At 41.1% G+C, this 15,294-nt stretch overlaps 1 protein-coding gene across 1 annotated transcript; it reads left to right on the top strand.

Moving 5' to 3' along the window:
- Positions 1 to 1,451: 1,451 nt before the first annotated feature.
- Positions 1,452 to 14,489, top strand: lhcgr (luteinizing hormone/choriogonadotropin receptor; the record flags this gene model as incomplete). Its single annotated transcript, XM_079559415.1, has 10 exons — positions 1,452 to 1,679; positions 1,994 to 2,065; positions 5,890 to 5,964; positions 6,188 to 6,262; positions 6,511 to 6,585; positions 6,764 to 6,841; positions 7,697 to 7,765; positions 11,851 to 12,042; positions 12,692 to 12,745; positions 13,340 to 14,489. The coding sequence occupies exons 1-10, from the start codon at positions 1,498 to 1,500 to the stop codon at positions 14,487 to 14,489; spliced, it is 2,022 nt and encodes a 673-aa protein (XP_079415541.1). The 5' UTR covers positions 1,452 to 1,497.
- Between the last annotated feature and the right edge of the window lie 805 nt (positions 14,490 to 15,294).

The raw sequence follows: 15,294 nt of genomic DNA on the forward strand, positions 1-15,294 counted from the left end.
TGGTGGTCAAAGTATCTCATTTCATTACTTCAGTAAAAGTACAGATACTACTGGGCAAGGATAACGCCAATAAAACGTTTACTTAATTCAAAGTACTGGAGTATTTGCTGTAGAAAATACTTAAAGGAGAACTAAGTGACTCATGCCCCTAGAGGCCATAAGCGCCACTGCAGGTGTCGTAGCGTTTTTTTTGCTCATTAATTGTCCGTGAGAGTAAATAATACACTGACAGAAAGGACAAAGGGAGAGAGGGATATTGTACATCCAATTACACAATGGAGATAATTTTTTTCACTCAAACTTGGCTGTAATACTGTTTAAGTGGCGCTAGCCCGCAGTTAGCTTTGCCTGTTAGCTTCTGGGTCGGAGCAGGCAAAGTTGCAAGTGTGGTTTTCTGGCCAGAGACACCGGGGGAGATGATCAATCATCCCATCAACACTTGTATTACTCCCAGAGGGTCAACGAAAAGGATATATTAAGGTAAACAAGTTACTTAATACTGCTGTAAGAATTCAAAGTAATAAAATACAAATCAGTTTTTAAACTGATGGGTGGTGCGAAAAATAACCTTTTAACAAAAGTTGTGCCCATCCCAGTCACTGCCCTTACCGCAACACAATGGAGACAAACCTTCTGCCTTGATGTCAATGGCAATGACACATCGCTACTCATTTTTTTTGGAGTATGCATTGAAAGGCGTTTAAAACACATGGTCACATATACATTTATTTTGGAATCCTTTAAGAGATGTAATATATCTGTCTTTCAAATATAGTCGAGAAAAAAGAAAAAGTTCTCAACCAAAACGCCCTCAAGTGTGAGCTAGAGCCTGCTGCTCCCAGACACATCATCCCATAGGCAAGATGGATGGAGTGTCTTGCCCGAAGACACAACAAAAGTACGTGCCAGTCTGACATATGGCTTCACCCCGCTGACCTTTGGATCCATGGAGGAATGCGTTCAATCTTAGGCAACAAAGTGGACCAAACACAGCAACACTTTTTCCATAGCCTAATTGGATGAGAAACAGTTGCAACTTCGCATCACAAAGTAGTCGATCTAACCTCAACAAATAAGAAAAAAAAAGTTGCTAATAAGGAAAATACACTTACAGCTCAAATGAATCTTATTCGTGATGGCTGGAGTAGCAGGACGATGCGCGAGCGCTTGTGGTCTGACGCCTCGCCGCCGCCGCCTCCTCCTCCTCCTCTCATCACGTCACGTCTCTCTTGGACAACTGTCACAGAAAAACTCTCTACTTTGCGCACTTCTTCAACCGACTGCGGAGATTACGACTGTCCCTGAAGGCAGCTGCGGCCAGTCAGACTTTATTCAAAGAGAAAAGGCGGACTGCGTGTTGTGCGCCAATTAAGTTTGCCGGCACGCCAAAACTTCCAGGAAAAACTCACTTCTTTTTTTGGGGGGGAAACTTTGAGGAGATTTTTTTTTTTTTGTTGTGGGCTATTTTATTGTAGTTAGTTTCTGAGGCGTCGCATCATGTGCCTCCGGGCGGTGTGGCTCCGGCTGGCGCTGTCCAATGTCCTCCTTCTCTCTGTCTCCTGCCGCGCGTCCATCGCCTACCCGTGTCCCGACATCTGTAGCTGCAGCGCCCAGTCCTTCCAGTGCAACCGGGATACTCAGCTCGCCTCCCGGGCCACTGCCAGACCCGTGAAGCCCCTGTAAGTACCTTCTCCAAATTAAATTGTTAGCCTGAGAGTAGGGGGAGAGAGAGGGAGTCCATGAAGGTCTGCAGTGATGGGACTCGTGATGCTTCCTGCGGAGTTAATCCCATCCTACGGGAGCTTGTTAAGTCTCGGTGGGAAAAGTGCTCACAATATCATTTCAAGAAGTGCAATTTCATTTAATTTCTTGCGATGGGGGGACTTCTCTTTTGATGTGGGCTACTATTGCAGAATTCAGATTGCATATTAGGCCTGTGTCTGTGTTAATCATGAGCCAATATTTAACACAAATGAACTTCTGATTTGTGCAGGACCCTAACCCATCTGCCACTGAAGATCGTCCCCACGTTTGCCTTCAGAGACCTGGTTAACATCACCATAATGTGAGTCTCTATTCCGATTACTGTGCAAAGTAAAGCTACCTTGATAAAATGGTGGCTGCAATTGGAAAAACATATGACCACACTATGATTGAAATGGATTTAGCAGAATCTTAATGCAAATGTCCCAATATTTTTAGTAAGTATAATGCACTTGTGTGATATATAATCGGCCACATCATCAGCTCAGAAGCTTCCAATGCTTCCAATCCAATAGATACTTAAAATGAAGACAGTGAAAAATCTTTCATAAAGGAATATTACATCCCTTATTCATCACTATTTTGTAAGCAACATGTTACTATAATATATTAACTACGTACTATGTGTAACTGTGAATTTGAACGTTCAATATGTCCAAATTATGACATTGCTCAACAATTTTTACTGTCTTGAGTTCAGCGGGGAAAAAAGGTCTAAAACATGTTACAGTTTTGGCTGAAATCGACCATTTAATTTAGTATTTTTGCTCAAAACTTTCCACTGTTTGATGAAATCTTTGCAAATGAAATATGTTTTCTATTAAAATGGCATTGCAAAGGCTTTTAATTTCCTTCAGCCTGTGTAAACCCTGTTGGATCAAAACAACAAAACAATGTACGGGTCAAACAGAAAAGCTTATATTTGCGCTGCGTGATAAAGAAAAATGATACTCGATCACTATCTTTCAATAACAATAGTGTTGTGATATTTTACCGAACCATTTCAACACAGTATGTTCCATGACATTTAGAAAGTGTTGCTTTAAAGTCGCATTCGCCAAATAGAAGAATACACTATTAGAAGCAGAATTGAATGAAGAACCATTTCCTTATATTGTCTTTCAACAAATGATGAAGAAGATGATGATGAAGTGTAAAGCCACACTGCAGAACATTCCCGGTTACATGATGTCAGTGCATCTCTCAAAATATAAACAAACACGCTCCTAATGATGAGCTAGGCACCGTTATCTCTGTTAAAATAAAACATTTGGAAGAGGTTTGCGGTCAAAGCAATACAACAGCTCCCAGCAAAGTTATGGATCAGGTCTGAGGGGAGATAAACTTCCTGACATCAACACACGTAATGAATTGTAATTATATTCAGTCCTAGACACTGGGTGAAATGTCAGGCAGTGAGGCTTTAAGTGTGAGCGTTAGTTCCTTTCTGCTGCCGTTCTCCAGTGTTGAGCAAATCTGACTGTGCTTTTACAAGGCCACCTCTTATCAGCTCCCGAGATACTTACAGTACTTACATGTCCGATACGTGCAACTCCTCCGCGCTCCAGTCATAAATTTTCAGTTTTCCACTTTTTAGGATTCGCTCTAAACGGAAAAACCTTCTCCCTCCCCTTCCCATGTCAAGGCGCATCGACACGAGCGGCACCATCCTGCTGACGTAGTTTATCGCTAATCACTTTTCATCATCTAAAAGTGTTTCAAGAGCGTTTAGCGTTAATTACGATGCGTTTTAAGCAATCATGAGAGATAAGCGCGCTCCAGAGACGGGGGGGTTATTTAATTGTTTGTGTGTTTTTGAATGATGGCGCAGTGAGTTTAACTTAAGAAAGTGCGCTGACTGATTACTGGGGAGTGAGAGGTTATAACGACAGGCGTGATTACAGAAAAAAGAGGAAAGAGAAATGTGCTCTGGTGCTATCTGGGAAGCAGCCTCTTCAAGGTCACGCAGCGAGCCCCGTGACTTTGGGCCTTTGTTTCGTCCCGGTAGCTGCGCATCCTCCGTCTTGTTGGCCCAGATACATGTGTGATGCATGCTGGGACAGGTCCATACATGGGGTGAAGTGTAGGTGTCCGACAGTATTGAATAATACCTCGGTAGCTCTGGTTTTAATGTGTCCCAAGTGTGGCTTGTTGGAGTATTAATCAACTCTGGCCTATTTCTAAATGAGGTGATGGTAAACAGAGAAAGAGAACAACTTGACTGATTTAAGCATTTGGTAAACTCGATTTGACACGTTTATTTTTCTCTTTGGTTATAGATAAACTACTTCTCTCAAGGAATCAATATTTTTCTTAAAGTTGTTGTAGTACAAAATCTCAAAATATCTCATTATTTTAAGCTTTTTGAATCATGTGCCTTATAATAATGATGATGTATTAGTCTTAACTAGTGCTTGGGGTAGCCCTGGGGTAGACTGACAGAACTGAGGCAACCAGTCTGCGGCATTACAATAAAGGATTATTGTAATACCTTGTATATTGGACTGGACCAACGCTCCCTGCTGCGCCTGCAGAGTGTACAATATGCGGCACCTGCCACCTCACTAATACAAAGAGGCATGAGCACATCACTCCTGTTTTGTGCACCATACACTGGCTCCCTGTCAGCTTTCGTGTTCAATTTAAGGTTTTGTTGATTGTTTTTAAATGTCTCCACTCTTTGGGCCCACTCTATCTGTTGCGACTTTATTCCCCGTCAACAGCCTTGACTTCAGCTGACCAGCTCCTGTTAGAGGTTCTTAAAAGTATAGGCTAAAAATAAGAGGTGATAGAGCCCTCTCTGTGGCAGCACCTCAACTATGGAACATTCTTTCTTTGTCTGTCAGGTCCTCTCAGCCTGTGGAGCAGTTCAAGTCCAGACTGAAAACACACTTGTTCTCCCTGGCCTTCAATACGAGCTAGCAGAGTGTTTCTTGGCATGTTTTTGATTGCTTGTATTTTATTTCTATGCAACGTATCGTCACTGTGAAGCACTTTGCAGTTCTTTTAAATGTGCTATACAAATAAAGTTGAATTGAATTGAATATTTTTTTCAAAATAGTAAGCATGGAGTCATGGACTTTGGGTTATGGACTCATAGAGATGTGGCGTTACATTCTGAAAATCAAAACTATACATTCAAGAGAGAAGAAAGACTACTTATTATTACTTTTATAATTCTATAGTAACCTACCTGTAGGACTATTTGTTTACATTGGAGAACAGACATTAGTATACAGCAGTGGTTCCCAAAGTGGGGTCCATCTTCCTCTGGGGGCCTCAAAGTTTTACAAAACAAAAACATGATTATGAAAGGAAATGTGCATTGATTTGCTACATTATACTACTTTTAACCAGTATTTAGCCTACAGTCATTGCTAGATGTTTCTTTTAAGTAAAAACAAATCCCTTTGAATAGACTAAATATATTACCATTGGGGGGACCCGAGAGATTTTCGGATCGATAAAGGGGCCGCAATGTCCCGGACTTGGGGAAAGGCTGATACACAATATTTCAACATTATTACATATTTCATTCCAAGAATGTTTTATTCCAGCACTATTGTCTCCTCTCATTTCTCCCACACACAATCTGAACAAGAAACTGGGACTAGAAATTATACTTTTTGCTTCTTGAATTAACATAGCCCCACAAAATTAACTTTACAAAAGACATCTTAAAGGTTAAATAGATGTACTTATATATGGTAAAATAATTGAAATAAGAGTTGCCTTTACCACTACAGAGTCTCTGTAAGGTTTAAGGGAAACATTTGCTCCATGATTATTAGCAACAATGGCACTATTGATAAGCGTTTGCGCATTGACTGAAAATGTTAGTTCAAATCTCATCCAATGTACATTTACTCTTTGTGTCATTTTAAATTACTAAATGCAGTCATAAAGGTCAAAGTTCAAATGAATAGAATATATAGTTGCCGTTTTTTATTGACTTGGATTCAGACTTTCATAGCAGAAACCTTGTAAATAGTGTGAGGTTAATAACTAATTATAGAGAACCAATTCGAGAACAATCTAATAAATATTTAATTATTTGAAAGAAAGACTCAAATATATTCTCCTTAATCAGCCTCGTTCTCTTTATATTTATTTTCTCTTCCACAGTGTGATCTCACAGAGCGACTCTGTCACTCGCATCCAGAGAGAAGCCTTCCTCTCCCTCCACAGTGTGTCGCAGATGTAAGTGGCGCCTCACACACACCAATTATTTATTTCAACAGCTGCTATATGTTCTGCTTTAAGCCTGGAGTTTTCAGGATTACTGCTTCAATTACAAAGACAGCATGTTTAATCCCTGACAGTCAGAGCAGGTGATCAGTGAACGCGTGCCTTTCCCCGTGTGTTTGCTTCTTCACTGAGATATTATAATTACTGATAAACTTCTCATTTGTTATTCATGCAGCTTTGTGAGGAATATCAATAGTCTGGAGTTCATTGAAGCGGGAGCATTCACCGACCTGCCACGACTGGACTATTTGTACGTGTGTCTTACGATATCAAACAGAATATTTTGTTGTTTATTTGTTTCTTGATGACTGTTGATTAGCAATGACCCATTATTGAGCTGCCTACTTTGCTAGAATATGTTGCACACAATTCAAGATAGAGAATAGATGTATTAGACAAAATATGTCAAGGTTTTTTACCGGCAGCCGTGAAAGAGCTCATTTAGATTTAGGTTTCTATATGTTACTTATGGAAGCATAACTTTGCTCATTCACACAGGAGTATCACCAACACCGGGCTCACACACTTCCCAGACTTCACCACGGTCTCCTCTGTGGCTCCAAGATTCATCCTGTACGTAAAATGCATTCACAAAAATATGATTTCACAAATTTAGCCTTATCTATCAATGCCACCAAGGCTCTGAAATCAGGTGGCAGTTCAAACTTCTAATTTTCTGTCCGCAATGTTTATAATTGTGTCTATTCTATGTGATAAAAAGCCTGGTTAACGTTATCTTGTTTTTGTTCAGGGACATGGCAGAGAATATCTGGATACACACCATCCCTGCCAATTCTTTCCACGGAATCTCAAAGGAGTATATTGACATGTAAGTGTGCAATAAAGCCGTTATCAAAGGTAGACGCAGAAGTAGAGAAAGTATCTTAAATCAATAAAAGTATGTCTCTACAATCTCAAATAAGATTACACGCCTTTGTGGAAGAAAAAATCAAATCTTTAAGTTGGTAATAAAAGAAAATAGAGTGGTTATGTTACTAGCTGTTGTTGGGGATATTTTATTTAAATGTATTCATTTAGTTTGGACAGTGCATGCAATTCTCATCATGAGACTTATGCAGGTAAGTACCCCACGTCTGATAGGTCCCAGTTTTGATCCTGGGCTGAGTGGGATTGCTCCTGTGTGGAGCTTGCATGTTCTCCCAGTGTGGAATCACGAAGAAGAAGCTAACGGGCTAACGGGCAAAGCTAACTGCGGGCTAGCACCACTTTAGCGGTATTTACAGCCAAGTTTGTGGCACAATGTACAATATCCCTCTCTCCCTTTGTCTTTTCTGTCAGCGTAGTATTTACTCTTACGGACAATTAATGAGTAAAAAACGCAACATGCTACGACTCCTGCAGTGGTGCTTATGGCCTCTACTGTAGGGGCATGAGTCAATAAATTTCCAACATTGTTCCATAGTTACACAATCGCAGGAGAAGCATTCTATCCATGATACAACGTTGGGAATGTTCAGTATTCAAGAGGAAACACTGTCCCCTCCTTTATGCACCAGTAACACTGTGGCCTGAACAGTGCCTTAAATAACCTATGAGAAAATAGAAATGCACCGCCTTATTTGGTCTGTCTCACCATTTCTCTGTCTTTATTTAATCCAGTCTTGTGGCCTTTGTGTCAGGTCTTGATGGTGCATTAAACCGTATATCATTGTATCCTTGACAGGAACTTGGTCAGAAACGGTTTCAAGGAGATAGAAGCTCATGCCTTCAACGGCACCAATCTCAACTCACTGTAAGTCTCTGTTTTACAAGAGAATACTGTTCATTAGCTGTTACATGATTATGCTTTGTAGTTTTTAAAGAGCTGATACAAACCGTGTTTTCCTTCATCTCATAAACATACTGTATCTTTATTTCAACAATATTTAAGACTAAACAAAGGTTTCATTTTTGACTCTGAGATATTATGTTCCATGTGTGAGCTGCTTACAATGAGAAAATATAACTTATCTACCACAGTTTTAGTAAAAGGAAAATAAAGGGATTGGGTTATTTAATAAATATGAACTACGTGAAATAAATAAAACTAGTGTTTTATTTTTCCTTGTAGGATTTTGAGGGACAACAAGTTTCTCACCAGAATTGACGATGAGGCGTTGGATGGAGCGTCTGGACCGACAACACTGTAAGTCAACTTTAGGAAATCTTAAGAAAATAGTTCATTTTGTCTCACTATGTTCAGTGTGACAACTATGGGCCTGAGGTGGGCCTGAGTCCAATTCTACTGCAAGTGATTCAAATGAGTGTTCCGGTTCACTTCTTCCCATGTATTCCAATGAGACGCAGTTCTGCAGACCACCAACGGGTAGTGCTCTTCCTTATTGTACTGAAGTGTTTCCTCAGACTGTAAAATAGCGATGGATAAAAAGAAGAGGGGCTTCCCCATAGTGTTCAGCATGGGCTAACTGAAGCTTGTTCATGCTAGCAATTTGGCTGGGTTTTTGGAGTAAGGCAAAAAATAAAATAGTGAGGGGAATAGATTGGATAATATTGCACATGTTAACCTCGCATTGAGTCGCCTTGTGTACGAAATGTGCGGTATAAATAAACATGCCTCGCCTTGACTTGCCTTACCCCCCGCCTTAACCAATCGCATTTTCTCCAGTTCAGCATTACACAAATCTAAAAGCTTCTCGGCGGTAGCTTACAGCCAACAGGCCAGGCCGGCCTCATTTGAAAGCTAAGACCTACAGAACTGATGGCAACTTTTTGTCACATTTTGATGTGTTTTTGTGGCTTTTTTGTTCAGTTTTTGTCACTTTTTTGTTGCATTTTCATTACATTTTTTTCCGCTTTATTATTGTGTTTTTTTGGTGCTCTTTTGTTGCTTCTTTGTTGCTGTCTTGTCTTATTTTTTCATCGCTATTTTGATGTTTTTTTTCTAAGAAGTTTTTAGATTTGGGTAATGCCAAACAGGAGAAAATGTGCTTGATTCAGGTGGGGGTGAAGCCAAATGTGGAGGTAAGAATGACAAACCTGTGTTTAATATTGTCAGTGAGGGGCAAACGATTTTCGATGGAAATTTCAAGGAACTGCTGGAGCCTGTCCCCATTTTCATTTTTCCCATAGCACAATTTGGTAGTCCCCTAAAACATCAGGCGCAGTGCTTCACACACCGAGCTTAACGTCCATGTGCTGTATCCTTTAAATAAAGACTAAATTAAACTTAACTAAAACGCTAAAACCTTGCGCATTTTGCAAGTTAACAATTTGAAAATATTGAAACAAGCTCCAGGTTTTTTTTTTAGGAGAAAAGTTGTTGAAAATCTACACCTGTTCTAAATTCTCCATATTTAAACTGGGTCAACGCACCTAGATTAATATTCATAACAATGTTTATCATTCTATTGTCTAAACATTGAGGGGTGACAGGCTGTCTGTGTAAACAACCAAAGAGCCACACAGGGTGCTGAATACTGATTAGTGACTGAGTAAATAGCCCTGTGTCACTACTTTAGACTTGCAAGGTCTCTGATTGGAGCGAAGTGGAACAACTCCTTTATCTTAGTTTTGAAAATTTGACCCGACATGACAGAGTATACCACAAGGTATTGTTTATAAAATATAATTTATTTATAGTAACATTGGAAAGCCTGAGAAAGGTCTTTGCTCCAAGCTGAACAATATTTTACTGCTGTCCCAGTTGAATGTCATCTCTTTATGCCAAACGTGTTAAAGCCACTCTGCATGATATTCCAGGATATGTTGCTACGTTGCAAGAGCAATAAAACTGTTGTAAACTCAAGACCTAAACAAACATGTCAATATCTATGCTCCTGATGCCTAACATGGGCCTGATCTTTCACCTGGTGCAGTAACAGCTTTGGTACAGATGAGACTGTCATCTTGCGTGCGCACCACTGTTGCACCATGTGTCTGCGGCCAGAGGGCGTCGCTTATAAAAAAAGAGAGGCTACTAAGGGGAAGCAGCCTCTCTTTTCTCATCATCCTTTCCTCCTTTACATTGCACTGCCTCCTGCACTTCATTCAGCATTTAGGTTTCATCCTTTTTAGTTTCCTTTTCAGTACATTAAGCTCAAAGACAGATATGTTCTGCACCAGATTATTGCTAAATAGCTAGTTTCCATCTGCAGTCCCTGGTTACAAAGATAATATACAGTAACGTTACATATACAATAGCATGCAATGAATAAGCAATCAGAACAAGCCCTCTCGCTGACACTGACCCTCAGGCACACACACATACACAGCATCACACCTGTATAATGCAGCCACTTTTGCAATAAACGTAATCCAAACAAAAAATAATAATGTATGATCATTGCTTATGTTATTGGGATGAGTGGGTTAGAGTTTGAATGAACTGTGGAGAGCTCCATCGGTGTTTCATTGTATTTTGTACAATGACAATAAAGGTCTACAGTATCTATCTACAGTATTTATCTATCTACAGTTTCTATCTATCTACAGTATATGTCTATCTACAGTTTCTATCTATCTCTCTCTCTCTCTCCTCGCGCCCTCGTTCCCCTCACCCCTTCCCGGCCGCGTAAACAGTCTGGTGCGGTCTACAGGAGGACAAAGGTTGTTCTACATTAAATCGCCACTGGCCATGGGTGTCTGTACAGCTCATGTCCAGCCCACTTACTGCGCCAGGTCTGGAGCTGTAAGATTTCACAGAGCGCCCCTCATCAGCCGCAAAGTATAGTCTACAGCCTGCGTTTAGGCACACAAGATTGCACCCTTTATCATTTGTGCAATGTGCTTGAAAATGAAGCATTTGTATCCAAACATGTACCTTACCTTCGGCTATTTGTCCAATATGAAGAGGAACTGGCGATGTCCCACTCCCCAGTAATGTTAAGAGTCAGGTCTGAGGAGATGCGAGCCTGTTCACTGCACAGGTGTGTTTTCAACCAACAGAAACTCCCATAATGAACTAAAATATTGTAATTTATGAATGTGACATAGTAGGGCTTTAAATTTTAATACAAGTAAAGTACAGATTATATCGGTAAAGTTTTCTCCGCTAGCTGCTGAACTCTAAGTTGTTGAAGAAGATGCAGATTTTTTTTTTACTCTGTTTGGATGAAATATATTGGTTGCTAACTAACCATGTAAATGTCAGTAATTACATCCACCGCGGTTGCGCTGCATTACCCGTCGATTTGATGAATATGAAAACACCGCAAATGAAGCCTTGGCTCAGGCTCCAGAGCTCCGCCGGCACCTGTGGGACTTACAGGTTCCACGAAAACAGCATTTCTAACCAGCGGCAATTAAAACGGCAAAATGATGGCCCCTCCAGTGGGAGAACACAGCATTCATGATTATAAAAGTCTAAATCACAAATGAAACCGTATCCAGTGTCGGATAAGGCTGTTTTACAAGCTCAAAGCGCTGCAACCAAAGCATTCTCCTCACCTTCAACATGCAGGTACAGTATCAGGTGAACTGATGCTTAAACATAGCTCACAGTGAATGGGTAAGAGCTTTATTTATGCCTGAACCATCCTCCAAAGTCGCTGGGGATGTGGAGATGTGGCTCATTCTTTTCCAGCTCTTGTGCTGTCGTCATGCTAATTTTCCTGCTGCTTGTTTAGGGGGTTGTTTGTAGTGTAGAGACTGAGTGGCTGCTCAAAAATGTAACCACTTAAGGCCCACAGTTGCATGCACAGACTGAGGCTTCATGTACAACCACTAATTAGGCCATGGTGGTACTCTCTGTACTTAATGGACTCCGAGTTGTTCAACTAGATGGAGACAACTCACGAAAAAGTTACAGAAACAACTCAATTCATTTCGAGAGCGGCATTGTCTCCATTTTCTTCTCTCTCATATTTCTGTGCATTTCAGTGATGTATCGTCCACGTCTTTGATCGCCCTCCCACACAAAGGCCTCAGACAGGTGAGGGAGCTCAGAGCCAGCTCAGTCTATGCCCTGAAGACCCTGCCTCCTCTGGACGGCCTGTCAGAGGTCCTGGAGGCAGCCGAACTCACCTACCCCTCCCACTGCTGCGCTTTCCACACCTGGCGTCGCAAACACAGGTAAATAAAAGCAGTCACTTAAACTCCTTTGAGCAGTGATTCTCAACTGACGCGCTGGGACCCAAAAGTGGGTCTGTCAAGAAACACTGGTTCAAACTGCAAAATATTTTATCATAAGTGGAAATTAAGATTTTCATTTGGTTCACAGCATGTAATGATATGGTTGGTTGAAGCCAATTCAGAAGATTTGTTTGAATCTACACCACTGGTAGTTCAGGCCTGTGGCAGCATTTCGGGTTTTAGATTTGCAGAGAACAACAAACAACTTTATCAATACTTGTTAGCAACAAGTTGGAGCTGGAAAAAAGGATGGTATACAGTACTTAAAAGCATAAATAATTATGGTTATGACAAAAGTATTTAATGGATTTGTTGGATTTAATGGATGGGTTTGCTATCGTGCCAGTTTGTTGTTTTGATCCTTGGCTGATCCAATCAGCAGCAAATGTTCTGCTTTGTTTGTCCTCATCTGAAACTATTTAAACGGGAGCAATTCCAGATTTATATTACTGTTCTAATGTTATTTGCACTGCAATATCAATCTGGCTCTTGCCAGTTTATTAGACGAGACTAGTGTGGTATGAATGCAGATGATTATGAGGCTGCAGCTTCAATGAGTTCTAACAGGATTTTCTTTTTCCATTTAAAGGGAGAGTCTTCTCAAGAACTTCACCATGCTCTGTGATCTCTTTGAACCTGACATGTAAGTTATTTGATCAGATGATATTTGAAAAATGAATATCTAAAAGATGTAGATGACATACAGTACACTGATATGTGATCAGCAGCATTAGCATTAGCACCAATGACAGCTGAAGTGAATCATAAATCTATGCACTTGGTGATTGGAGTATGAAAGCACTGTGAATGGTAACTCTACCGGTCGATGTAAGATTAAGGCCTGGTTTCCATGTTTGAGTGAGTTTGACAAGCGCAAGAGTGTGGCAAATCAATTCAGTCAGATCTTTCTCAGACATGGACCGGCTGCTCTTGGAGCGATTCAGGTCTTGTGCAAGAGGCACATACCATCACAAAAATGCACCCCTTCTTTGCAGTATTGTATGAATGTAGTTTATCAAACTGCAGAAACATCTGATAACCCAGCAACAGTGATACACATGGAGAGAGTAAGCCAAGCCAAATGACAAGCTACTCTGGCTCAGCACTCAATTGGTCAATAATGATAGTGTTTAACATGTAGTCTGATCAGTGTAATGGCTGATCAGACTGTGGCCCTTATTCTTCTGTGAAATGAAGTCCAGTATGCAATAAATCCATGTGTGTGTGTTTTCCTCAGAGAGCCCACTGCGGATGGATTTAGCAGCATTAATGACATCAACTTCCAGTACCCAGACTTGGAGCTAGACTGCTCGAACAGCCCTTACATCAAGTGCACTCCCAAACCAGATGCCTTTAACCCCTGCGAGGACCTGCTGGGCTTCTCCTTCCTCCGCTGCCTTTCGTGGATCATCACCATTTTTGCGGTTGCTGGAAATCTGGCTGTTCTGCTCATCCTCCTAGTTAGCCACCACAAGCTAACCATATCACGATTCCTTATGTGCAACCTTGCGTTTGCCGACCTATGCATGGGGCTGTACCTGATGCTCATTGCCTTTATGGACATCCACTCTCGCCACGAATACTACAATCACGCAAATGACTGGCAGACGGGGCCGGGTTGTGGCATCGCTGGCTTTTTAACCGTCTTTGCAAGCGAGCTATCGGTGTACACGCTGACTGTGATTAGCCTGGAACGCTGGCACACCATCACCAACGCCATGCACGTGAACAAGAGACTTAAAATGCACCACGTGACAGCCATGATGGGTGCAGGATGGGCGTTCTCTCTCCTGGTTGCGCTACTCCCCCTTGTGGGCATCAGCAGCTATAGCAAAGTGAGCATATGCCTGCCGATGGACATTGACACGCTTGGATCTCAAATTTACATCGTCGCTGTGCTCATTACAAATGTCGTCGCCTTCATCATAGTGTGTTATTGTTACATATGCATTTATATAAGCGTTCACAACCCTGAGCACTCCACACGCAACGGCGATACTAAAATCGCAAAACGCATGGCCGTCCTAATCTTCACCGACTTCATCTGCATGGCGCCAATCTCGTTTTTTGCCATCTCTGCGGCGCTTAAAATGCCCCTCATCACAGTGTCCCATTCAAAGATCCTACTCGTCTTCTTTTATCCCATAAACTCGCTCTGTAACCCTTTCCTTTACACCATTTTCACACGGGCCTTCAGGAAGGACGTGTGCCTGCTCTTTGGTCGCTGTGGGTGCTGTCCCGCCAAAGCAGACTACTACAGATCCCAAACGATCCCCTCGCACCTCTCCAACGCGCAGAAACCAACCGGAGGCAAATCTCACACGCTCAGTTTCTACGCCTATCGCTTAAAAATGAAGGGCCGCTTTTTGAACAAAGGGGCCCCATGATGACATTAAAACAACATGAACTCTAAAGCAGCTGAAGCCAAGCTAATGTATAATAGGCCTGTTAACATGTTAAGATAAGCTATTCAAAACTATGATATTAGTACTGTGAGTAACACTGAAATTCGCATGGTGCTGTAGGTCAGGGGTTCCCAAACTAATTCAAGGTGCAAAACATTTCAAATCTGGTTTAATGCTGTTAGCTGGAGACTGTATTCTGATATTTGACTTGTTATGCTGCTTTCAATCAAAAATACATCAAATTCAATGTCAGAAATATAAAAAATATTGTCTCTAAATCATCTTGGGAACTTTGCGAACCACTGCTGTAGGTAATTTGTTTTACCCCTTGACAGGACACATTTTCTCCAGACCTACAAAACTCATCTGCGCTTCTTCCTTGTTTTGTTATGACGTTTTCATTGCTTTTTTGTCTAGTTTTATGACACATTTTTGTCACGTTTTCAGTGCTTTTATAGTATTTTGGACGTTACATTATATTTTTTATACTATAAAAAATTATACTATATTTTTTTTAGTATAATGTAACGGATGAAGCCACAAAAATGTGACCAAAACCCGCGATAAAACGTGACAATCATAACGAGGAAGAGGCTTAGATGAGTTTTGTAGGTCTTTTCAAATGAGGCAATACTCTGGCCTATAGTCTGTAAACTCCAGTTGAGAAGTTTTTAGATTTGGGTAAAGCCACAGTGGAGAAAATGTGTTTTGTTAAGGCGGGGGGTAAGAGGTAAACAATGTGGCAGCGACATATTTATTTCTTGTTTCACTCATTCGGTTAAGAAGC

Source organism: Gobius niger, assembly GCF_951799975.1.
Source record: "Gobius niger genome assembly, chromosome: 7".
Taxonomy (NCBI): domain Eukaryota; kingdom Metazoa; phylum Chordata; class Actinopteri; order Gobiiformes; family Gobiidae; genus Gobius; species Gobius niger.